General features: G+C 38.3%; 1 protein-coding gene across 7 annotated transcripts in view; it reads right to left on the bottom strand.

The window, feature by feature from the left end:
* Positions 1–21,977, bottom strand: part of NGF (nerve growth factor) — a 172,254-nt gene extending 150,277 nt beyond the window's left edge. For 6 of the 7 annotated variants that reach the window (XM_073615671.1, XM_073615672.1, XM_073615670.1 and 3 more), the window contains exon 1: positions 21,356–21,906. Coding sequence is in view for 1 of the 7 variants with exons in the window: in XM_073615673.1 (XP_073471774.1) it covers positions 21,356–21,488 (133 nt within the window). In the remaining 6 variants the exon portion in view is untranslated. Of the gene's footprint in view, positions 1–21,355 lie in introns of all 7 variants that reach the window. The other variant, XM_073615673.1, reaches the window with a different exon arrangement.
* Between the last annotated feature and the right edge of the window lie 5,613 nt (positions 21,978–27,590).

A 27,590-nucleotide genomic window follows, 5' to 3' on the forward strand; every position in this document is an offset into this window, starting at 1 on the left:
ACATTTTCTCAGAGACAAAAGCAAGTACACACATTGGTCCAAAAGAATGTGCAATTTGAGATGCAGGTGCATAGACGCATGCCCAGTAAGAAAACAGCCTGGAGTTATATAACCCCTACTGGTAACATATGAAAATGAACCCCTTCCTGGTGGCCCTTTATATGAGTCTTAACTCTGGTAGGTGAGATGGACTTTCAAAGTGGTCGCATGATTGTGAACCTGTCCTGCCAGTTCTCGATCATAAACAGAAGCTGCGTGTGACACAACACAGAAACCTGGGTCCCCGCGGGTGCAAATGTATGCCAGTTGCCTAAATTGCACACCAAATCCCACCTTCCCTGCCGCTGCACATATGCAATGCATGGTCAGCAAGAGGTTAAATATTGGACTTTCCTTTCACACTGTATGAATGAACTCTGTCCCAACTGGATTACAATGTCATATGTATTCCGAATTAACTCTACCCAGACTGGTTCATGACAGATCTGTCCTGTAATATTATAAAAAATATGATCCAAATCTATTTACTCTTTGCAGATCATGATACCTTCAGTTAGGTAAACAGATAACAATATAGACCTGAAAATAAAACCTTATTGCTATCTGTGTTCCCATTAGAAGTATTTACCCTCACTACACAGGTGATAGATGTGGGACAGGACAAAAGGTGAGGGGAAATCCCTTTCATTAGTTACACAAACAGCAACACGATTTTTATTTTCAGGTTTGTATTGTTCTCTGTGCCCCAGTTAGGAAAATTTGTCCTCACCGCACAGCTGATAGATGTCAACCAGAACAGAAAGAGAGGGGTAATCTTAACAAGGACATATACAGCATTGGAAATCTGGGTTTCTAACTCATCCCTACTGTTTACAAAACTAAAAAGTTCTGGCTAGAGTTGGATAATGTGTCTCAGTGTACATACTGTATATGATAGACATACCTTTTTTTTTTTTTTTTTTTAAGATTACTGTTTAACAAAGTTAGACCATGAAAATGAGTGTCTGGAATACAAATTTCAGTGTTAAATATCTGCTGGGCCTGCATCCCTTTAGACGTGTTCCTATTGGGAGTATCTCACCAAAAATGACATTTTTGTTGCAGGGGATGCCTGAAATCTTAATGTAGACTTCTGGTAAAATTGGTGAGCCAATCACACAAGCAGGAAATTATGTTTCTGGGGGGTGGTCAGTACACATTCTGTGTACAGAACAACTCCAGGTAGCCATATCATATTGCATTTTTAGAAAATTACTGTGGCTGCAGATTGAAAAGGAAAGGTCATTCTTAATAATATTCAATTATAATATGATTTGTGTCACAATTGTATACATTATTTTATTTTTTCTTTATTTGCTATTCCCCCCCCCCCCCCACTAAATTGGAGTTACCCTTTAAGTGTATTTATTTTACCTTAGAGTAATTTTCTCACCAAAATGTTCAGTCCACAAACATAAATTCATATTTTTGCATGGTGTGGCTTTTTAGCGATTAGATTCTGTTTTGCTGTAATGGCACTGTATATCATGAACTGGTATATTATTTCCAACTCAAAAGTCTCAATTATGAAACTATTTATTACCTTTGTGTTCTAAAGAACATACAATAGTTATTATGGTCTAATAGGGCTTTTATGTACTTTGTGCCACCATCCAGTGCAGAACTGGGAATAGAAAGCAGTGCTGGCTTTGTAGCACTCGATAAGCCAGAACACTAGTAGATATCTTTACACTAGACCTATATTCTAAATGCCTTGTTGCAGACCCAGTACAGTGCTGCAGGACCAAATAAATGAGCCTAGGCTGCAGGGATGTTTGTAGCATATGAACAAATCGTTGTTTAAGGCTGAAAGCCCCCTTAAAAAAAGGGTACGACATATGTAGAACAGTCTTGTGGCAAGTTCTTGCTGTAAGTAAGTACACTGTCTGCCAGACTGCGACCGGTGCAGGATTTGGAACTAGTTTTACACAGATAAGAACAAAGCAAATTATTTAAAGATCTTTTTGGTTGCATACTGCATCCTGTCTGGATAAGTGTCACACGTTTTAATACAAAGGCCAAACCTCTTTGGAATCTCTGTACAAAGATGATAAAAAAAGCCAATGTATTAGTCTGCCTGGGTGTCACTACAGCGAATGCTTGTCTCCATCTTGGCTATTGCATGACACATCTATATGAATTTTGGGAGCCACGTCAACGTTACACTATCTAGTGTACTTTACAAGGTCACAAAGAATATAGATAACCACGCTGAAACATGACATATACAAAGTGTATAGAAATCCTTCTGACCAAACACATATCTATGTTAGTTGCGGCTACAGTGCAAAATGATCCTTTAAAAGGAAGTACAGTGTATTTTCAGTGAGATATTACTGTAGTGTTTACTGTGCATTCATTTTTGGCATGGCTTTGACATTTTTACAGAAATGTCCTTCCATATTTTTTTCTATACCAGGAAATGTGGAGATTTGTAGATTAGCCACCAAAATCAGCTCTGCGTTTCATTGTCATCACTCAACCTTCCTGCCTAATAAAATGTCAGTGGCACAGCTAGCTTTTTTTTTAGTGGGTCAGCTAGCTGATCATGTATCAGTTACTAGTTCTTGGTTAGAGACTCACATAGTAAATGATGAAGGATAAAGATCCAAGAGCATGTACCATCAAAATAAGAAAGCAACATCAGTTCCAACATCCCTGTCCTCACAGATTCCCTTAAAGCCTTCCTGATATAATTATGCTGTTAAAATAACAAATGAGCAATGCCTTTCCAGACATTAATTAATAGGAATAATTGCTGCTCTGTACTGCAAAATCAGAAACAGACATAGTTATAAAAGGCAATATTTGATTTGTTTTTGGTATCTTTGCTAATGTTCAGCTATTACAATTCAGAAGTTAAGAGACCATGAAATGTTCACTATTCGATGAGAATCTCAGGAAGCACTACTTATTGCAAAGCTATAATGTTATTTTTCTTTTACTGTTATTCAACCAGTGTTGCAGTTACTTAAAAAAACCTACAAATAAAAAAAAATCTATCCAAGACAAAAATATTATATAATAGTATATTAATAGTAAATATATAATCTCTATGTATTTACTATTAATATAAGTACTGTATAAGCAATATATATATATATATATATATATATATATATATATATATATATATATATATATATATATATATACATATATATATATATATATATAACATAAACCCCATTGTGTACTTAAAAGTGGGTTATGCCTGTAATAACATACATTAGTTGTAATGCCTCAAATGATCTTATGTCATTACTGAATATATACAATAGATTATTCCCTAAGGCACTTGCCATTGCCCGATTGTGGTCACACAAATAGTGTATGGAGACAATACAATACTTAGAGAGCTCCATTTAAGGTATACTATAAGGGCATAGGTTTGAGAACACCAGAACATCACATCTGTATGAGCTTGGTGGACATCCCATTCCACAGCCATGGAGATTTTTATGAAGTTGGCTCCTCAGTTGTGAAATTTCACACTTCTTGGAAAGATTTCCACAACATTTTTTACTGTTTCTGTGGGAATGTGTCCCCACTCAGCCAAAACAATATTTGTAAGGGCAGTTACTTATGTTGGATAAGTAGACCTGGCTCACCATTAACATTCAAATTCATCCCAGATATATTTAACAGAGTTGAGGTCAGAGCTCTGTGAAGGCCACCCAATTTACCCCAAACTCAAACCTTGTCTTTATGGACATGGCTTTGTACATAGGGGAACAGTCAGTCCCCGTTTACACCGTTGACAGGTACAAATCATATGACAAGTCTCACCCTATTGTCATCCATGGAACTGTTCAAATTGCTGTGACGTCAAATTTGCGGTGCTGCACCCATTTGAAAAAAGGTTCCTACACTATTTTTTGCGATTTTAGGTGCAACTGGCATAGACATCTGTGCATGAAGCTGCAAAGATGTCAGCCACGTCGCACCTGAAGTCGCACTGACCTGCAGCTTTGAAATCATGCAATTTCAAGTGAAGTTGCATGATTTCTAAAGTCAGATTTGGTGTAAACAGGGGCTGAGGTGGAACAGAAAAGGCCATCTCCAAGTTTTTGGAAGCATATAATTGTTATATTTGTACTTCTTGCTGCAGCATTAACAGAACCCCTAAGCAACAAACTCAAACCATACTTTGAGTCTCCATTGATGTAAAGAAGGTCTTTAACAGGTGGGTATGGAGTGTGTTGTGGTGTGTATGCAGTTTCAAAATAGACAGACTGGGGTTGATTTACCAAAGGTAAATAGACTGTGCACTTTGCAAAGTGCCGTTGCACTCTGCAAGGGCAGTTGCTACAGAGCTTAGTAAATGAGGTAAAGCTTTACTTTGCAAAGAGTATCCAATCATATGCAAGGAAAATTAAAAAAAAAACAAAAAAAACAGCATTTTGCTTGCACATGATTGGAGGATGGAAGTCAGCAGACCTTCTGCTCATTTACTACGCTCTGGAGCAACTGCTCTTACAGAGTGCAACTTGACTTTCCAAAGTGCACAGTCTATTTGCCTTTAGTAAATAAACCCCATTTGCTTTAATGCAACACATTAAATCACAAAATGCTGAAATCACATGTTTTTTCCATCCCCGACCACCCACCACCAAGTTAGCATTGCTGGCAGACATGTCTTGCAGCGGTTGTATGGTACTGCAGCAAAACGTGCCCTATGTGCCCCCCTCCCCCCCCAAAAAAAAGGTGACCAGGAAGCAATCTATCTCCTCCAAGCAACCTGTCAGTCTGCTCTGAACGCAATCTACCATGAATCGCTTTTCAGTGCTGTCAGAAAAAAAACAGCCACCCATGTGAACACCCTTACTTCTATTTTGTTTTTAGTACACTCAGCCAACCCAGTTTGTTTTGTTTTAGATGAAGCGTTAGATAAGAAAAGAAAAACAGAACAAGTAGAATTTCTATTAACTTATTAGCTTAATGAAAGTGCACCTATATTTTGTATATATATTCAGAATGTATAATGCGCTAATATTAGCCTCCCAATATAACACGGTGTGATCTTTTAATGGCTAATCAGTCAATCATGTGCAAAATAATCAAATGGAGCCTATTATAAATAACATAACATCCTTCACCATAACAAAATCCTATAACTAAATATCAATGTGATAATAAATTACTGAACACAATAAAAAAGAGAAAAAGAAAGATGAGATATATTAATGTGATGAACCACAGTGCACAGATATCTCAATAGGACATCATACTGCTGTGAAGAAATATAACGTCTTTGGTGATTTGATGAATATAGACAGGTTTCAATGAGTAATCCCCAGGGATAGATGGCTTGCTCATATATTCAGCTGCTCATTAGCATGGGCTGGCTTCTGGCTTTCAAAGAACTTCTGCAGTATGAAACAACAAAAAAAGAGAGACCATTGTGCAGGCAGTGTGATATGTACTCCCTATATAATAAGGGTAAAAATTCACTCACACTTTTCAGCAGAATAAAATCGCATATGGTAAGGTCAGTTGCATAGTGACCAGGGAGTGTAATGCATCATCATGCCGCTATATGCGTTCTGCACTACTGGTCACTATGGCAACTGGCATGCACACTATAAATGCTAAGCAAGGTCGTCACATGGTCACCTTTGAAAAAGTCACGTGTCTAGTGATTAAACCGGTCAGGAGGAGCCAGTGACGAGCAGTGCTGTGTGTACACTGTTGGAGTATGAGGAGATCCCAGCTGTTAGCTGTATGCAACTGACCTTACCATATGCGATTTATTCTGCTGAAAAGTGTGAGTGAATTTTTACTCTTAGTTTATAGGGATTACATATTACACTGCCTGCACAATGGTCTCTCTTTTTTTGTTGTTTCATACTGCGGAAGTTCTTTGAAAGCCAGAAGCTAACCCATGCTAATGAGCAGCTGAATATATGAGCAAGCCATCTATCACTGGGGATTACTCATTGAAACCTGTCTATATTCATCAAATCACCAAAGACGTTATATTTTTTCATATTTATTGAGATACTGCGCACTGTGGTTCATCACATTAATATATCTCATCTTTCTTTTTCTCTTTTTTATTGTGTTCAATAATTTATTATCACATTGATATTTAGTTATATGATTTTGTTATGGTGAAGGATGTTATGTTATTTATAATAGGCTCTATTTGATTATTTTGCACATGATTCACTGATTAACCATTAAGAGATCACACCGTGTTATATTGGGAGGTTAATATTAGCACATTATACATTCTGAATATATACAACACTTTTTGTGTGATATCAGTTCACATACACAATAATTGCAGCTATATTATTTGGTCATCTTCTAGTATTTGTCACTTATTTATTTATTTACTAGTTCATATCAGCGCTTTAGTACACTTTTTACTATATTTTGTATATATTTTAGTTTATTTTGTATTGTGATATTTAGTGTGAAGATTTTCCGTTTACTCTAATCGCAGGATTTTTGTGCTGATATAATTAACTATTATTGCCATGATTAATGTAAGAATAAATATCCTCTTTTTTCTTTTTTTTTTATATCTGCAAAGTACATTAGGTTAAAGCGTTACCCCAACACTTCATATTCCTGATATGTGCCTGCTGTACCATGTACTTGTATGAGAAAGTATCCTATTCTCTTTGCAGTGCTTCCGTTATGTGTAATCTCTGGTGCTCCTGCTAGTCCCTCTGCTTTCCTATTAAAAACTGACCACACTAAGCAGGAGAGCACATCGTGGTCAGTTCTCTTGCTGTGTTGGGAACTCAGTGTACTCCAATGATCGGACTTCTCCTGACACCCCCAACCCCCCCCCGCTGCACAGCTATTCATTGGCCAGCACTCTTATGCAGCTGAAAACAGAGGGAATGTGATCACTTAGAAAACAAAACATTATAAATGCCTTTTTTATATCTATACAAAAATGTTTTGCCTTGCATTTCTATTGAAACTGAATGGGTTGTTTTACAAGGTGATTGTTTACAATCACTTTAAGTACATTATTACACCCAAAACCAAAAACGTGATATATTGCACTTTACCAATCCTTAGATGCAGTGGCTGTATCAGGTTTCTTTTTTTAAGCCTTTTTCCCTCTGAGAAAGGTGATTCCGAGCTACTACATCCTGTGCAATGCCTGGTGAGCCTCAAGAACACAGCACTCAGCCTGGGAAGTCTGTGCAAACCTCCATGTAATCAATGCAAAAAAGGGAGAAAGGCTGGTGTCATGGAAGTCGGCTAAAACATTGTTTTATTATAGCATGTGAACAACAGTCAAAAAATCCAACGCGTTTTGGCCATCAGGCCTTAATTTATGGATTTTTTACCTCTTTTCACCTGGTGATCTGGCCAGCAACACACCTCCGGTTTAAGAGGGCCCCCACTTTGGATGAAGGCATACAGAATGCAGATTTGGTTTGGACATCAGCATTGTTAGTCTGGAGGAAGGGAAGTGTTAGAAATACTAGCAGATTTAAAAACAGTGACAAATTGAAGTTGAACTCCAGATAATACTTTCTAATCAGTTACAGCAGCTTACCTTCTTTTGGGATAAAGGTTTTACATAAATAAATAAAAACCTGATCACTTTAGGCACCCCTACCAGTGTTAATTGGTTTGTTCCATCTCTGTAGAGCTTTTCTGTTGAAAAACAACAGTCTTACTGACTGGATCACCAGATGAAAATAGAGGAAAGAAAACTGAAAAAGAAAATCATTCAGTGATCACTTCTAAGAACTGGTAATATCAAAAATGTTTGCTTTTGTTTTTAATACTGCTTTAACTAACCTATTGTACTGTTCTGCTTTTCATTCATATAACTTTTAAAGTATGAGATAAGAAATTCATAAACAGAAAAGGAAATAAAATTATTTCCTATTTTTAGTAGCCAAAGAATGAAGTTAAAATGGCTGTAAAGGATAAACTTTTTTAAAATGAAATAATAAACATGCTATACTTGCCTGCTCTGTGCAATGCACATAGTGGCCCTGAACCTCCTATTTTGGGATCCCCTCCGGTGCTCTAGGCTCCTCCTCTTCACTGTGTGCTCCTTAGCCTTGCTTTGTGTGTCTACAGACACACACAGCTTGGCCCCACCCCCTATTCCCTCCTCACAGATTTGATTGACAGCAGGAGTTAAAGACTTCCACTGCTGTCACTGTGTCTGTGAGGGCGGAAAGAGAGAAACAGCACTGCTGTAGATGGGCACAACGCTGGATCGATGCAGAACTCAGGTAAGTATGTATGGAGGTGAGGGAGCAATACAACTACTGGGACAATTTTTACTTTACCTTAAAGCAGGACTGCATTGAGTTAAAATATGTCTTGCCTTTACAGCCACTTAAAAGATGGCTTTCTAAATAAAGAGCAAATTATAATGATGCACACAGCACTGCATTCAGTGAAGTATGATCATTTCTGAACTCCCATAATACATACTGGTTCTAGGTCAGTGACTTACTAGGTTATAAGGACAGGATTACAATGATAGCCTTGATGAAGTCTGCGCCTTTAGAAACAAGTCAGCAACAGCAGCTCCTGTATTTCTAACCTTAGGGGTTCCCTTTAAAACCTTGTAAAACGACTTGTAAATATATATATTATTCCAAGTTGGCAGTGGATGAACATATGCATGGCAGATGACAGTATGGTAAAATATGAGAGAGAGATCTGCAGTAAAGGGGTCTGACTGTAAACAATAAAGTGATTTGATTTGTTGCAGATCTCCGTTCCACTTTTCACATTCTTTACTCAACAAAGTCCATATTTAAAAAGAAGCAATCTAGTATCCAACTAAATGAAGACTACATGGTGTTGCAACTATCAATAATAAAAAGGGGATCCTAAATTTGTTGGTGTTTGTGAAAAAGTGACAGATATAATAACTACTCTTGAATGTCCATACCTCCAGGCAAACCATTAAGTACACAATTAAAATACACATACTGCATGGCAATAGTTTTACCTGCCAAATGATGTGTAACTTTCTGTTCAGCCTTCAGAATCACACATCACTGTAAAACCAGATAGGTGGCACCACTATTTCTAATGACAACTTTCTGTGCCACCTGCCTGCACCCTGGAACAAAATTATATGTAAAGTGTTGCCAAACAACACAGAAAGCTGCAGCTGAAACAGGACATAATGGTATCATCACCCTGGTTGTGCAGTGTGGCAGAGGTGTGTTAATTAAAAGATTGGACAAATTCAATAGTAAACCCTAATTCCGCATATACACGATCGGATTTTCCGACGGGAAATGTTGGATGTGAGCTTGTTGGCTAAAAGTCCGACCGTGGGTATGCTCCATCGGAAATTTGTTGTCAGACTTTACGCCAACAAATGTTGGCTAGCAGGTTCTCAAATTTTCCACCAAAAAATGTTTGTTGTCGGACTTTCCGATCGTGTGTACACAAGTCCGTTGGCCAAAAGTCCAAAGTACAAACACGCATGCTCAGAAGCAAGGACGAGCCGGAAGCGCACGCGTCTTGTAAAACTAGCGTTTGTAATGGAGATATCACGTACGTCTAATACGTCACTACGTTCGAAATTGTTGGCCAACATTTGTGTGACCATGTGTATGCAAGACAAGTTGGAACCAACACCCTTCGAACAAAAATCCACAGTTTTGTAGTCCGATCGTGTGTATGGGGCATTAGGCAAGGAAAATATCCCATGTATACTTATTTCCAATCATTTGGCAAAAGCTCTCCTTGAAGTAATGTATCCTTTATATTGCTAATCATGTTTCTCCATCAGAGTTGAAGTACTGAAGAATTATGGACAACTTTGGAGTCACAGCCAAAAAAAAAAACCCCTACCAGTAACATTTAGATAGTATCCCTGATGAGAACAGATCCAAGAACTCAACTGCTAAATGTATGCCTACCCATTTTAGGTAGAATTTAGTAATATTCACTATTTAGAACATTCTTGAAGATTGAAAAATTGCCTACCTATTTTTATGATCATCATCACACAGAAATATTAATAATAATAATAATAAAAATAATAGGTACAAAGGCATTTTTCAATCATCAAAGATGTTATAAATAGTGAATATTACTAACCTAAATTTAGAAACTTTCTTCCCTTTCAGTTTTATTAACTAATAACTTCAATAACCAGAATAAATCCAATTACAATCCTCTGAACTCACCACATTGAGTTGATGACCATTCAGTGACCTGACCAATCAGGTTTCACCTTTCATTTAACTAAGAAGATCATTCTGATTGTTATGGGCAGCGATTTCTCTTTATTTCTCTTTCTCTTTATTTATTTCATATTTTTAAGCTGTTGTAAAGCCTTACGGTTTTTCACCTTAATGCATTCTATGCATTAAGGTGAAAAACCTTCTGTGGTGTAGCTCCCCCCAGACCCACCTTTTTCTTACCTGAACCCGATCCGATCCAGCGATGTGCACGAGTACAGCGGCTTCAGCCACTGTCTCTCTCCTCATTGGACAGCGGGACTCGGGAGCGAGCCTGCACGGGTGCCCTCATGTAAAGTGTCTTTCCGTGGGGGCACCAGATGAAGAGGAGGGACCTGGAGCGTCACCGGGGCTTACAAGAAGAATATGATCGGAGCTGCTCTGTGCAAAAGTATTGCGCAGAGCAGGTAAGTATAGGCATGTTTGTTATATCTATAAAAAAAAAAGACGAAGGTTTACAACCCCTTTAATGAACCATCCCCATAATGCCGATAAGAGACACAAAAAGGAAAGTAGGAAGTACAATTTTCTTTGAAGTTGTGGAAATCTCAGTTATCCAACAACTGTCCACTCATTTTATTTTATTTTTGTGATCCTGCTCTAAATTCTGCTTGTTAGCCAATGTGTTACATATAACCACAAAACTGCAATGAGCTATTCAAGACCAAACTAAACATCACTTGTTACGTCACTGTACAAATAAATAGTATAAAGGCATTAGTTACATCAAAAAGATGAAGACAAACCGAAAAAAAAATATGACTTTGGGGATTGCTATTAGCAGGACTAAATAATGAAAAACATGCCATCTTACATTTTGGCGACAAGAGTAATAAGTGTATAGACAGTTAAGGTACTGGCAGTCCCACCATAAATATTATATAAAAGACACTTTTGGGATTACCCTCCCATGGTCATGTCCTGAGTACAGATGCTGTGCAGATGCGCTGATTTACACAAACACAGGAAGGGAAAGATTTCTTTCAGAGTCCATGTTCAGCATAGATGACCTGAATCATACAAACTAACAGTCTATTATTCTGTCTTCTGTCATGAAACATTTTGTCTAGTATAAATGTCCTTACTATACTTTTAATAAGTGTTTGAAGCTTTAGGTTTCACACATACTTTAATCACCTATTGATCGGCCATTGTAATTAAAGGTCAGTCGGGGGAGTAGTTATTCTGATCAAGCATTTAAAAACGTCCTAGTGTTTACCATTGGTGAGTGACCGAGGTAGACACACAGGGGTTGATTTACTGAGGGCAAATGGACTGTGCACTTTGCAAAGCGCAGTTGCATTCTGCAGGTGCCGTTGTTCCAGAGCTTAGTAAATGAGGTATTTACAAAGATTACCTTTGCAAAGAATACCCAATCACGTGCAAAGAAAATTAAAAAAAAAACTGAATTTTTTCTTACACATGATTGGATGATGGAAGTCAGCAGAGCTTCTACTCATTTACTAAGCTCTGGAGCAACTGCGCTTGCAGAATGCAACTGCACTTTGCAAAGTGCACAGTCTATTTGACTTTAGTAAATCAACCCCACAGTGCCTGCGATTCCACAGCCATCTGATCATAAGGAAAAGAAACACAACGGTCACAAATATAAAGGGGAAAGACAGAAGGAGTAGAAAGAGGATTTTATGGAGGGGGGGGGGGACTAAAGTAATTTGTGTTTATCAATAACATCCAGCCATTGTAAATAGTTGCAATTTCATTGCAACACAATCCTAATCTCGAGGAAACTAAGGCACACCTAGAATATTGTGGCACAAAATAAGGGTGTCTATTTTCTAAAAAAAAGAATGATTTGGGGGTGTTTGCATTTTTTTAAATATATGTTTCATAACAGAAAGTAAAGGAAACTTGTTTTTTTTCAAATTGTTTAATATTTTTTCTTCATATATTAAAACATAAAAAAAGTGTTTTTTTTAATACTATAAAAAGAAACATAAATGTTTAAAAAAGATATAAAATTGATTTGGGTACAGTTTTGCATGGCTGAGCAATTGTCAGTCAAACTATTACAGGGGGTGTGGTAAGTTGGCATTGCATTGGTTATGAATAGTATGAATTATTTTTTTCTAGAAATTATACATATGTACTTTTGTCCAGCAGCCACTGGACAAAAAAAAAAAAAGTAAAAATAATGTGTAACCCTTACTGATAAATTTGGTGTTTCCAGCAATAATGCCTGGTGCCTCCTGCTCGTGCCTCCTGCTAGGGAAAAACAGATTGCTTATTCAGATCAATGCAGTACAGGACTCCTGTCACCAAACTGCACCCTCTAGTGGTAGCCAGGAAAAAACTTTACAGCAAAGTTGGATGCAAACACAGAGCTAGACCATGCCACTGGAAGGAGAATTTATCTTTAGAAAAGGTAACCCATTTTGCTGCATTTTTCAGAGGCTGCAGAGATAAATACACATGCAAAATATTTAGTGAAAGTGCAGTTATACTTTGAATGAAATAGAGTATATTTACTTACAGATATTGAAGAATCAGCAAAATTCTGCCAAAAAAGTACTCATAATGAATCAGAAAAAATACAGATTCTTCAGTTTCTGACTTGTTTAAATACTTGTTGATCTGTTTGAGTCATCTCTCAAATTGCCCATTTGTCACTTTAATATGTTAATACCATTGAAATACGCATTTAGGTTTAGTAATTATTTAAAAACAGATTTGAAGACCTCTATTATTTTTTTACAGATTTGTAGATCACCTCCACAAGTGGGTGGCAGAAACACTACACCATTGTAAAATGCTAATTAGTTTTGACTTGTCTTCACCTTAAAACATACCTACAAGAACCTTTCTTAGTTTCTTCCATTTCAAATAAATGAACTTAGAAAATAAGTAAAGAAAAAAATCAATTTGCCCTCGTTTGCATATCTATTTGCTGTATGGGCCCCAATTTACCAAGAAATGCAACAATGTTGAATACATATACCATAATACTACGGGCACCAGCTCAGGGAGTCAAAGCTATAAAAAGTTAAAAACGTAAAAAGGCAACTTTTTTGTTGGCTACCTCACAGCAAGGCTACATCACGCTTTAATTTTGACAATTAGTTTTGGTTCCTATGGGGAAAACTGTCTACAATCCATAAATAGCCAGGTTTATGTGTACATAAACGGTTATATTAGAAACTGTGCAGTGACTACTAAGGAGTTTTTTTTTTTTACAAAAAGGGAAAATATGATTGCTGCCAATTGACCCAAGGTTCTATCTGCACCATGGAACAAAATTTTGAATCCAAGTGGTTGTTATGGAGAAGCTATCCATTGTATTGCTTCAGTCTTTTACATTATTCCCTATACTAATTAAAAGTGTGGTAGGAAAAGGAGGACATTTCTTCAACCTCCCTTGTTAATTCCTATAATCTTACTTTTTTAATGACTTTAAGGAGGTAGATGACTTTGGGCAAATCAGGGTTCAGGAGTAAAGATATGCCAGAAATAAAAAGACTATTTGGGAAAGATGAAAACAACCCGATTTACAAAGACCTAGTAAGACCAATGGATGCATACCACAAATGTGTCATTTTAAATTTCCTAAGTATTCTCTAGCCCAGGTAGTGTAATTGTTGAAACACCTACAAACACCATTTAATTGCACATAGTAATTGGATAACTAGAGTTTATTCTAATTTCACGTGACACTTTCAAATAGTTTATTTAATCCTATCAAATCTGGCCAACATCTTGCCTAAATGAGAAAGCTACCTGAAAATTAAACTGATGTAATGTACTAGTGAAGAATACAATAAACAAACATTTAGGCCATAAATATGTTATACATATGTGGGCTCATTCAATAGCAGTGCAAAGTGCATTGATGGTGTGCAAAACCAACATATCCATTTTTTTCTCATGGCCAAACCGAGTCCATAAGTTCTAATGAGTTGCTATGAGTGTCTGCATTTTTTATGTTGTCAACGCTGATGAAAAAAGAGGCATGGATTTACACCTTGTGTCGATGTAAATGGTCTAGTCAACAGAGTTAATATTATGGCCCGTGTCAGAATATATATATATATATATATATATATATATATATGAATGAAACAAAGGATGTTCCCTAACCTTGCTTGGGAGTTCAAATTGATGTACAGCATAAAATCAATTACAAACAAATTAAATGCTTGGGTAAATCAATATCCATCTTCAAAGTCCAAATGCACCATGGTATACCAGGCATAATCCAAAATAGTCACTTCATGAATTCACTCGAGGCTACATTTGATATTGTTAATCTTTTCCTGTTTCTCAAAAGCCCAGTAAATGCTACAATGTGAGTATATGTAACTAAAATATGAAACTGTGCTTTAGCCAAATAATCTATTGCAGACCCATCCTGCTGGCAACTCTTCCTTTATAAATTGACTCCATCTTGTTCTACCTAGAATTCTGCCAATGTTACACTAGGCTTTTGGGGATAAAAGATTGCTGCCATTTTATGACTAAGGGCAGATAATACAATACCAAAACAGGGTAAAAAGTTATATTATATACATACACACGTGCATCTTTTTCAAAAAGTACCAAAATAATTGAAAATATTTAGGGTGCTTCAAATGAAAACAGGTATAGATGTATGTTTCTAGATGTACATATATGCAAATAATAACTGGCTAAAAATCAGGCCTTCAGAGGGGTAGAGGATGGTCCTACCAACATGACTGTTGAATAATTGTATACACACAGCTTTTGAGATATCATTCTGGTACTTGTTGTAAAGTATTTAGAATACCATTGTGGCATATAGAAAACTTAGCAAAGTCAGTCAGAATCAATAGAATGAATGTACAAAGACTCAGAACATGAATGTTAGCATTTTAAAATGTGTAGGCTTGATAATGATATGTGAAAAGTATGAAGAGTACCGTCTGCTGGGAGGTACAAATCCGTAAATCAAATCAAAAATCAAAAGCATGTCCTATAATACTGGAAAGGGTCATAGTCCGGTGAGGCTGAATGGCTGAGTTGGACCTGTTTTAAGAATTGCATCCTCCATTGATAAAACAGCATAGTTTCCCCGAGCTGGGACTCCCGATCTTCCAGTTAACAAAATCCAGGTGATAAGGGCATGCGATCTAACAATGCTTTCACTCTGTTTCCAAGCTTCTGTAGCCCTCTGGGCTTCAGTAAATAGCAGCAAACCAGAAGTGGTGTGGAGGTAATGGTGGGAGGAGGAGGGACCACCCAAGAAACAGCTCTTGCAGGGTGGTGGGCTCTAGCTAGGAAGGGGGAGTGTACGAACCTTGACTATCCCGTTAAAATATATCATCTGAAATGTAGAGCACACATGTTTTGTTTTTTTTTGGAATAATAATGTCATTCATACTGATGTAAGATGTCTACTTTGCCCTTAGGTCTGTAAACTGAACATTTGAATATGTGCCGTGTGATAAAACACTTGTTTGTATGCTGTAGCCATGTTTGTGCATGTCTTTTTTTTTCACCATTCAAATAATGTCTACGTTAGCCTTACGATACATGCAAGGTATTTAACAAGATCTCTCTTGATAACTGGTGGAACTAATTCTCATTTACAGCACAAATTTGATTAGGCTATTATAAAGGTTTTTACTTTTCTTTGCTAACATCACCTAGATCCTACTCACACAAAAAAAAGTGGGAGAGGAACTTATATTCCCACTCACAGTATCAATCAAATGTTTTCCTTCATTTTCTAACAAATGACAAATGGAATTTAACAAATTTTTGAAGCAAATCCAAGACTAAATCAGACCCACAGAAATATGCCAACCTGTCAGCAGACCTCCATTCATCTCAATGATGAACACAATTTCCTTCAGGACACTATGTGTAAGCTTATATTTGAACATCATCAGATAGAAAACACAACTGTATCCTGCACCATTATCTGGTCACATAAGGACAGATGGAGATGACAGCCAGTGATAGGTCACAAAATTGATGATGTGCATGACAGCGTAAGGGCAACCAATTTTTAGCACCAGCCCCATGAGATTATAGGCAGCGCTGCATAAACCAAACTGTCAAAATTAAGAAATACACAGGACAGACATATTGGGCTACAAAATTGGTGGTGGCGCTTTATTATCGGAATTTCAAACTAAATTGATATTTAACTATCAAGTAAAGGAATTAGTTGACAAAACAGTTCAACCACTAAAACTCTAACTATAGAAATTAAAATAAACTGTCCCTCTTCAGAGAAGGTGACACAGCCACATAAAGGTGAGGGCAGGATTGCTCAAAAGAGAAACTGTTAAGTGGCACCTACAGTATCTTAGCAGTCCTTTGTAGAAGTGAGCAGCACCTTCTAATAATCTCTCCTAGAGCAGTAAGTGAGTGATAGATATATAGTATAGATTTAGGATTGTCCCAAGCAAGTTTGAATTGTTGACTGACTCACTACCTCTGCTGGAAGTCTATTTCAAGTACTAAGTACTATTTCGGTAAAATAAACCTTTCTAAGATGAGTTTCAAACTTTCCTTCTGCTAGTTTGAGGTCATGTCCCCGTGTTCTTAATTGTGGCTACATATTGAAAATACTACCCTCTTGAACATTATTCACTATCTTGATATATTTAAAGATTTCGTGCAGGGTTGCCAACCTCCCGCAGCATTTTTTACTGACAAAACATGGAAAATTTACTGTCGGAGCACATTTTTTCATGGCAACCTGAGAAATTACAGAACTCCTATTGAAAACTAACACAGTGAATATCTGAACAGTATAAACATGATATGGAAGCACTGACAATACCTATAACAAAGTAATTTGCTTGATTTACACTTAAAATATCAACACAATATAAAATTATCAGCACCTGATATTTACTGGCAGTTGTAAAAAAATCATTGATTTTTACAAACTGTCAGTAAATTTACTGGCGGCTGGCAACCCTGGTTTTGTGTCGCCCCTTTCCCTTCAATCCTCCAGGCTGTACATATTAAATTCATGCAGTCTCTCCTGATATGTTTTATCCCTCAAATCTTCTCCACCTCAGCTTCATGTGATCCCAAGGTAACAAGAGAAAAAGGACAGGAGAACATGTGGGCACTGGCACCATTCCATGAGGGGAAGGGTTTAAACTCATGCCCCCCTTTTTTCATTATAATAAAATAAGGTCCAATTCAGGTTGCTATTTTAAGGTTAAAGTTTAGTTACCAGTTTGCACTAAAACACTCTTTAACATACAGTATCTGTCGGCAACCACCTGTATTCCTTCATCTAAAGAAATATACCATATGTCAGATCTTCACATAAGCTGAAACTTTTAGCTCCACATCAGCTGTAGTTAATTAAAAAAAGATTATTAACAACAACAACAACAAAAAAACAGCCAGCCAATGAACAAGCTTATATAGCAAGTGTACCAGACTAAGGTTATCACTCAAAATTAAAGTAGAAGGAAAGGCTAACATGACCAAATATTGCCTCCGCCCTGCTTGTATGCATATGGTTTGTAAAACAACTCAGAGTGAATAGCTTTTTAAAAAAAAAAATCTGCTTTGGAGCAGTCATGTGATTGCACAGCTCCAGCTCCCCGGTGCCAATACACGGATACTGTGGATGGTGGGAGAGATCGCTGGCAATAGGGGAGCATTGCAAACTAATGGGTGATGTCATGGCTCTGTGCAATTTAGCCTTGTGGTGGAGCCACTCGTTGACACAGGGGAGCTGGAGCTGTGCCATCATGTGACCACTAGGGTGGCGGAGTTAAAGGTTTTTTAAAGGCTAACTCCACTTTTTGGACCATATTACACTCATACTTAGGGTGTATCATGTAACATGGTACAAATGGGACCCCAAGCTCAAACTGCTCCCTTTGCCCATGTGACAGCATGCTAGGATTCTTCTCCCTTGCAACAGCTGTCACTTTTGCCTTTCCTTCCACTTTAAGACTTGTAGGGCCATAGGAACAATATCAATCTTTTACAGTAAGTAACCATAGCAATCATCTGATTGGTTTACTGCCTACCAATGCTGCTTACATAATGCATATTCATTCAAATTAACAACAAAAACTTAGAACATGTAGACTATAAAAATGATTGAATTGTATTTTTACATATACAGTATTCACATCAGGCCATTTATGAAACTGCCTTGGGTAATAGAAGAGAGGCATATCAAAGATAAGTAACAGACACGTACAATTTCTTAAATTACTGTATGGGTGTTTTATTGAAAATGAGAACATGATCCAGTACTCCATGATTTGTAAGCTCACAGCAATTTCAAATGCAGCTAAGTAGCCAGGACCCCAGTTGGGTGTCAATCCAGCTGTCCTTCCTGGATTCATAAAATCATTTTATTTTTCCCTTTATTAGGCAGGGCCCAGAGAAGGATGATCTAGGGCACCCTGTAGTTGATATGGCGTATATAGGTATTGACCCCACAAGCAAAATTCACAAGTCTATTCACAAATGGCTCTTATCGTCACCTAATGCAACTTACTTTAATGATACACCAAGAAAATCTCAGCAAAACTAATGTTTGCACAACAAGTTGCATTACAAATTTGATAAACTTCCACTGCCACCTTTAAATTTCTAAACAGAATATGCTCAGTGTTGATAAATATCACATTGCATGATGGAATGTAGAGTAAAATTCCTAATTGAAATAATGACATCCTAGTACCGCTTAGGTTGGCCATACGCAAACAGATATCAACTCTTAGAAATGGATCCCTCTAATAAAGCATTTTGTTTCCACCCAGTTACATTCTGCAGTTTATCATAACTTTTCGACCCCTTTCACACTGGGGCGGGTTTCAGGTGCTTTAGCCCTGGAAACAGCCTCTGCTAAGCACCTGAAAACCTCCTCTCATTCATTCAAGTGTAATTTTTCACAACACTGGGGCGGTTTGCTTGCGGGATGTTTCCAAAAAGTCCTGCAAGCAGCATCTATGGGGCAGTTTGGGAGCGCTGTATTTAGCACTCCCAAAATGCCCTGCTCATTGGAATGAATGGGCAGTGCTTCTGAAGTGCCTGAAAAGCTCTTCCAAAGCTCCGCACAGCGGTAAAGCGTGGTCAAAACGAGTGGCTGCGGCCCCAGTGTGAAAGGGGTCTTATAGCAAGACAAAAAGACAAGACAATTGCCTGAACATTTCCAACCAAACTGAAATTTGGCGGATTATAGGCACTAGGGTTATAATTTGAGATTTATATAACACGTGCAGCATCTAGATATCATCAGAACATTGAAATATCATTTGACAACTGCTTTCTAGGTGGCTTTCCACTACATTTGTTTTCTATCGTCTATGGTATAAATTGCAACCCCACGTTAGGTCTACATTTCAGGATGATAACAGGATATTACTTTAAGATGCTTCAATAGGTAGACATTGTATAACATTCTGTCTTAAAGGAATTGCAATACTATTCACTAATGCCAAACCACTAGTACTTTTATTGCTTCTTACAATCACCCACAAAATATGTGTACTGTACACAGCATAAGCCCATCCAAGGTGTACAAAAATGCACAAATCACAGCTTTGCTGACATCTGTTGCTGCATTCAGGCGGAGTAGTTAATTACTACTGGCAAAGAATCCAGGGCTAGTATGGGAACAATCCAACCCTCCAAGCTGTCTCTGTTACTCTTGTCTGTAACCATTTCATATAAAAAAAAAAATAATCAAGTGATATGTGCCTTTGGCATCAACAGAACATCCCTTTCCAGGCATGTGCTGTATACAATAGGCACACTTGCTCTGCAGACTACTACACTACAGTCATCTTTTTATAGAAATGAGCTCCAGACTGCCAACAGATTGATTTTATGTTCCTTTTTTTTTCCACTGACTTTTTTTCTAGAGTATCCCTTTGTTTCATCAAAAACCACAGCATATTGAACACGGTAACTCTAAGGCAACGTTGGCTTAATAGCAAAATGTTGCTGAACAGTACTAAAAAAACTGGACGTAAAGGGCACTCCACCCCTATTTTGTCATTACTTTCACACCCTGCCGCAAAGTACAATTCTCAGCCTCGTTTCACAGTCAAATTCTTGAAAAAAAAAAAAAAATCACAAACTAAAGCCCCAAAAAAGGAAAAACAATAATGCCTTTTAATATTTAAAAAGTATATTACGTGTTAAGTGTAGCGTGCTGAAAACCTGAATTACAAGTTGTAATTTGTTAGATGTGTACCGTGCATGTTTATAGGAGAATACAACACCAGGTAGAATTTGAAAACCAGCATTACCCAGTTTCTGGCGTAGCTACAAGCTGGCAGACTTTACCTCGTCTAATACCCTACAAGCCTTAACTTAATGCGCTTTAATGCGTGAAAACACCCAACGTTTATCCGGTAAGAAGTTACTTTGCTATCCACCAGCTTTGCAGGCGGAACACTGGCAACAAAAGAAGATTACGCAGAACAGCAAGCACTTAATAACAAGCTCTTCTTAACTCTTGATGGAGTTTGGATGTCATTTTGATGCGTGCCACGGTGCCAGGTGACAAGGAGTTATGTGCCTGCTACGCTTGCTACGCATTGGCATTACAAAAGTCTAAAAGCTACTGGGCACTGCTCTGCCTTTTGAAGGGTTAATTAATAGTATTATAAAAGACGGTTTACCTGTAGCTTTACCACACCTAGGATATTTTCTAAAATGTAGACAGCAGGTCGAACCTGCTATTAAAAAGTAGGTTGTGTAAAAAAAAAAAAAATAATAATTATAAATATATATATATAATTTTTTTTTTAATACCTGGCACAAAAATCTGAAAAAATAAATATTGTATAATGTATTAGGATTCCAGTTTGAAACAAAAAAGGAGGGGGTCTAAAATATATAAAGAAGAATTACAAAGAGAATGCAGAAAATGCCCTAATATAGGATTCTTGTCTTAAAACACACAAGATTTGCTGAAGGCTTGAATGTAATCCAGCGAAGCAAAAAGCTTCAGGGTTAGGAGTGCCTGAAACATTACAGAAGTGCTGCAGCCTACAATGCAAACTGTGTCTTGTTCCGAATCAGTGCAGAAACATGTAACATAAGGTTGCATTTAGTGTTTTCAATACTAAAAACTTTGAAGCCCATGTAAGTCTATGAATGGTCAGATACTAGAGCATGCAAGGTTTATTTCTCACCTGTGCTTGTGTAGAAGTGAGAGTTACAAGGTGCTGAAATCCTGGATGATCCAATGGTTTCGTAGTCTCTCACAGTCCAGTCCACAAAGTGCTTTGAAACCCAGCTGAGCCATTCACATGTCTGTCCTCTCATTCACTGGTTCAGGAGTTAGGAGCTCCAGATCTAGGGCTGACTCATAAGGCAGGATAGTTCTTCAAGGTCCTAGTGCCTTTCTGACATAAACCAGGTGTGTGATTCAAATCCTTTTTTTTTTTTTTTCACCTCTCCGTACAGCAAGCGCAGGGATATTCCAATTTTTATTCAAGTGACATCTACGAAACTAGAAAGTCAGGAGAGACAATAGCACGGCTTGCGCATAAACATGCAGATCTCGAACGCATCCTCCTCTAGTCTGCAGAAGAACAGCTGATAATAACCCCCTATAGTGACAGTGGCGTTTAAACTGGGATTACGTCTGAACCTATCAGCTTCAGCCCAGCGGTGGTGTTTTCAAATAATCACTAGTCAAAATGATTTAACCCTTGACACGCTGCAGAGAATGGCGAGAATAATGTGAAGAGGAAACAAGCGACACTGTTTATTTTTGTTTAAGCAGAGCGAAAGCTAACAAATTGATTTTGTTTCCTCTGTCACATAAATATTGTTGAGCTTTTCATAACGGTGCAAATAAATTGCTATTCCACAGAGCTTGCAGTCTTTATCATCCTCCAGTTTTTGTTATTCATATGGTAAAAAAAAAAATGAATACTTGTTTAATTCAAATCAGCATTCTATAAACAGCAGAGCTCACAATCTAATGTTATGATTGCAATTGCTACCATTGATAATGTTTTAAAATGCAGGCCACAATAAGGAATTTAATAGTTTATGGTAAAAAAAAAAAAAGGAATTTAATAGAAAGTGTCTCTTTATGCAGTTTGATGGCCTGAGGTCTGTGCCTTTGCCTGTGTTTGTAGAAGGAAATACAACATATACACTGGGGCAATATACTTGTGTCAAAAGCACCCCTGCTGGAAGTAAACCCAGGACTTCAGTGTGGCAAGACAGCTAAAACTGAGCTACTACGTTACAATAATGTGCAGCCATTATTTCAAGATTTCATGATCTGGGTTAATTCTTGTTATTGCTAGGGGAAGAGGAAAGGGTTGCTATTGATTACTACAGCTTTGCAATATTATAAATAAAGCTATACATATGCATTACAATAAACTTAGTGGTTAAAAAAATGTATCATTATTATTAAAAGAGACGTATGGACTTAAAAAAAAGAAAAAATATATACTCACCGAGGTGGCTGCAGCATCGATCCAATGCTGTATCTGTCCCCCCGCTGGCTCTGTAGTGAGAACTGAGCGATCAAACACTGCTGATCGCTCTGTTCTCCCCCTCCACCGTGAGCAGAGAGCTGGGACTGTCAGTCAGCAGCTCTCAGCTGTCCCTTCCTGTGCTCACTAGAGCGCTGGGCTGTGGAGGGGGCGGGAGGGGTCTCTTGGTGGATTGCTGAGAGGCTGAGCCAGACTTCTGGGTGGATCCCGACCATATGGTCATAATGTTTTCAAAGCCTGGACCGACTCTGACATTAGCCAACAGTGGGCTTCAGCCCGTGGTCAGCTAAAAACGGGTCACAGGAGTGCAAAACAAACTGCACTCCTGTGATCCACAGGAGATGTACAGCCAAAAAAGCTTTGGCTATGCTTCTTCTTTGCATCTTGCACCTAATAAGCAAGATTACTTTTACTTTTGCGTGCCACACCTCCCCCTAACTAAAATGTCATCCCTATTAAACTGCAAAACAAAACCTTTAGGGGAAAGATGTTAGATAATGTACTTACCTTTCCCCTGGCTTCTGCATATGGCACCTATACAAGGATGACTTCATCATTTTTCTGGTGAGATCCTGAGGAATGATGAAAAGACTAAATCTCTTTAGATCCTCCACTGTGTCTTTTCACATGAAATATGTAGCATTCCCGGGGATCTCGCTGGCAGGATGCTGACCTCACCAGCTGCACTATGGAAGCTGTGAGAAAGGTAAGTATATGATCTATTTTTCCCTCCTCAGGTTTTGTTTTGAAACTTAATATAGTGTTTTAGGAAGGAGGAGGAGCGGCACACTACTAGAAGTGAACCCACACCTTCCTGTCTTGCTACTGACCCATCACTAAGATGGGAGATCTCGCTAACTAATAAGGAGGTGCAGCAGGCAAGACTAGACTCTTGTCTGGCAAAGTTGATCAAGGTTTGCACTTCAAAACAATTAATTATTTAGTGGGGACTTGGAAATTGGACCATGCATGCAGGCACCTAAAGGTAACCACTATACCATATTGGCCGTAGCTTTTTTTGCTTATAATGGCTATAGGCTTACTTTATTAATTTGGGTGCTTTATACTATTTAAAGTAGAGCTATGGACTCCATTTAAAAAAATATATGCTGTAGCACTTAATTATAACTGCATCTCTTTTCTCTTAGACCCCCTACAGGTTCCACAATTGCCTGTGTTGATCCTACCAGTGAAGTCCACCTAATGCAGCTTCCTGTGATTGTATGGCAATGATGCCGCACTGCCCCTTATTCAGTGCATAATTGCCACTCTTCAGGTGGCATGGTCTGCACCTGTCACTGCTGATTTACTAACCTGGAACTTGTCAGTCAGCATCTGTCCATACCTAATCCTGCCCACCACTTTTTGGATTCTCAGAACCACCTTTGTTGCAAAAATCACTTCCACTGTGAGCTGCAGTGTCTGGGAGGGGAAGCGTGTGAGGAACAAATGAAGAAGGATTTGGCTCAGTCAGGGAAGGTAAATTAAGTTTTTGTTTACTTTATGAGACTTTTGCATCCTATAGTAACTGAATTTAGTACTGATTCAGACTGCCATACAGGAGCTGTTAATTGTACTTTAATGACTATAGCCCTGAGAAATTAGCATACTGTAAATCCTGAAGTCATTTGACAGAAGATGTTTGCTCTCTGATCATATTTATAGATATTATGTAAATTTAAAAATATTAAGAAGGATGTAGGGAAGAGTTATACATTATTCAGGAAATTAAAAATCTCATATTATTGTACATATTTAACCCCTTCACGCCTAAGGGTAAAACAAACCTTAATGCCTAAGCCCAATTTTGCAACTTTGACATGTGTTAGTAAAACTGTACATATCATCACAACTACTTTGTGCATTCAGGTGGATTATACTTTGTTTTTTTCAAGACAAATTGGGCTTTCATTTGGTGGTAAATGCTAATTTGTATCTCCTTATTTATTTTAATTGTCAAAGGAAAAATGGCCCGAAATAGTAAAAAAAAATATATTTTTAAAAAATATAGCTGTTTATTTCTTGCTACTACCATAGCCTACCACCAAAGAACAACCCAGAACAACATTTTTCCCCTCCTGACGATCGCAGTGATACCACATATGTGTATTTTAGTTTGTTGTTTGTACCCGTAGTACAGCCTAGAAACTATAGTGCACATTTTGCTTTTTTTATCCTACCTAAAACACATTAACACTGACACTGATATTAATTAAAAAAAAAAAAAAAAAATCCTGTCCAAAAAAGAATGGCCCTGACCTTGACCTTTGACTTTGACCTTGACCCAAACACTAACCCTGGCACTGATCTTTTTTAAAATTTTATTTTTAAAATTTTTTTTTTTTTTTTCCTACACACTTTTTTTTTCTCTCTCTCCAAGGACAGAGAAAGATACAATTTATCTTTCTCCTCCATCCACAGGGACATAAAACACAGAGTGGGCTTAACAGTGACCTATCACTGGCTATCACATCGATCAGAAGTACCGTATTTATCGGCGTATAACACGCACCCCAATTTAGGAGGGAATTTTAAGGAAAAAAAAACTTTTAGGAGGGAAGTTGAAGGGAAAAAACTTACATTTAAATGCCCATCATTGCAGCCTTCTCAGTGCAGCCTTGCCCCAGTGCAGTCATGTCAGTGCAGCCTTGTCAGTGCAGCCATGTCAGTGCAGCCATGTCAGTGCAGCCTTGTCAGTGCAGCCATGTCAGTGCAGCCATGTCATTGCAGCCTTGTCAGTGCAGCCTTGTCAGTGCAGCCATGTCAGTGCAGCCTTGTCAGTGTAGCCTTCCCCAGTGCAGCCTTGCTCCAGTGCAGCCTTCGATCCCCTGTCCCTGCTTCCTGGGCTTCAAAATCGACGACCGCGATTTGAAAATGGCGCCGCCGGCGCCGAAATACACAGAGCCGGTCCTCGGCTCTTTCCGGCGGCTCTCGTTCACTTTCGGCTCCACTCGTAGTCCCGAGCGGAGCTATCCGAGTATGTTCGGATAGCTCCGCTCGGGACTACGAGTGGAGCCGAAAGTAAACGAGAGCCACCGGAAAGAGCCGAGGACCGGCTCTGTGTATTTCGGCGCCGGCGGCGCCATTTTCAAATCGCGGTCGGCGATTTTGAAATTTTGACAGCTCGGGATCGCAGGGTATCGGCGTATAACACGCACCTGCGACTTTCCCCTGATTTTAAGTGGAAAAAAGTGCGTGTTATACGCCGATAAATACGGTAAGTAGCATACCGCTCAAGTTGCCACCCCTATGCTTCACCGTCACTGCACATAACAAGGGTGCCAGCCCTGCATGCAACAGGAAGTTTGTAGTGAATAAAAATCTGGATGGCTGCACTCCAACAAAATCACCTTTATTAATCCATAAAAATTGTATGTGTCAGTCCATACAGCAAACAGATGACAGAATATACAGTACAGCTAATGCATATCACACCTCCTCTGGTGCTTAGTCATAGCTGAGAATTTTATTCACTACAAACTTCCTATCATAGCGATCAGGTGACCTAGAATCAGATGTTTCGGGTCCCGAACGTTAGAATGGGGCCTGGGATTCTCGTTGAGAACCTGGTCTCTGTGCTGGGAGTGTGCCATGCAGCGTGTTTCCAGCACAAAGGGAGATGCACAAATATGCAGCTGCACGGAAAAAGCCCAGTCCAGTGGGGCAGCATATTTGTGTTATGTTGGCACCAAGGGTTTAATGGTACTCTAAACCTCCTTACAATGTACCTGAACCTTGTGTTTTTCACCTGCATAAGATGTGCATTGATCATGTAGTTTCATGGTGACATTTGTTGCCCTGTACACACAGCCTATAGTACAGTAAATCTTTAAAGCTGGTGTCAAAAGTTTCTGTTTCTGTTCAAACATTAAGCAGGCCACATGGCACTGCACGTATTAATGTATGACCTGTGTCTGTAGTCTGAGAACTGACATTTCCTGTGAAGAACCTGCATATCCCACAATTCCTGGGTCTCTTTGTCTAGTGGTCTGCAGGTGAGAGCTAAACAGTAATTAGAGCTGACACAGACACAAACAGGGAGGAAGGGAGGACATAGCTTTCATCACATTACACTCCCAATGCAATGCAACCCAGATGATATGGTGAGGCATGAATCGGACACTATGTGACCCAAAATACAAATTGCCTGTCCCTTTAACAAATATGGACAAGTTACCTAAATTAATCCATAAACATGGGGAATCAATCAGCCATGGCACTACATAATGCAGCCACAACATGTGAGCCAATGATTACAAGGTTAGCCAAACAACAAACAACACAGCGAATATAAATACACTAATACCTAGTTAAAACAACAAAAACATTTTGAAAGTGTACAATGACTCCAGCCAAACCTTTTTTCTGGTGGCAGTGGGGGTGCTTCAGAATCTCACCATTTATTATGTAGCTTTAGCTGAGAGGATTCTACGTCTTTATCGCTGTAGTTACCTGGACAAGAATTGAAGGGAGACTCTCTGATGGGTACATAGACAGCAACAGAAATATTTTTCTGCTAGAGCAGATAAAGGTTAAAGCCCCAGTAAATTTTTATAGCTGTCTGTGCCTCTTTTGGGAAAGCCTTTCTCATTTTTTTTATCTTCACAATGACAGAAAGTGAAAACAAATCTCCAGGCTCAGTTCACAAAGCTTTACATAAGGATAGGGATTTTTACTTTCAGCTATGTGACTGTAACTTTCAAGTTTTATTAGACTCATTCATTAGATAAAATGAACAGTGTGATGTGATAATCTGTAGTTTGTAAAACCTGGTTAAATGTGGGGTAAGTGGATTCTTGTAAGGTAGATGAATGCTGTGAATCCTTATTCAGAGACCAAGCACATTTCCAGCCGGAGTCTGTTCATGTAGACTTTGTTATCTCTCAACAAAAGCTACAAATATTCCATA

Source organism: Aquarana catesbeiana, linkage group LG02, assembly GCF_042186555.1.
Source record: "Aquarana catesbeiana isolate 2022-GZ linkage group LG02, ASM4218655v1, whole genome shotgun sequence".
Classification (NCBI taxonomy): domain Eukaryota; kingdom Metazoa; phylum Chordata; class Amphibia; order Anura; family Ranidae; genus Aquarana; species Aquarana catesbeiana.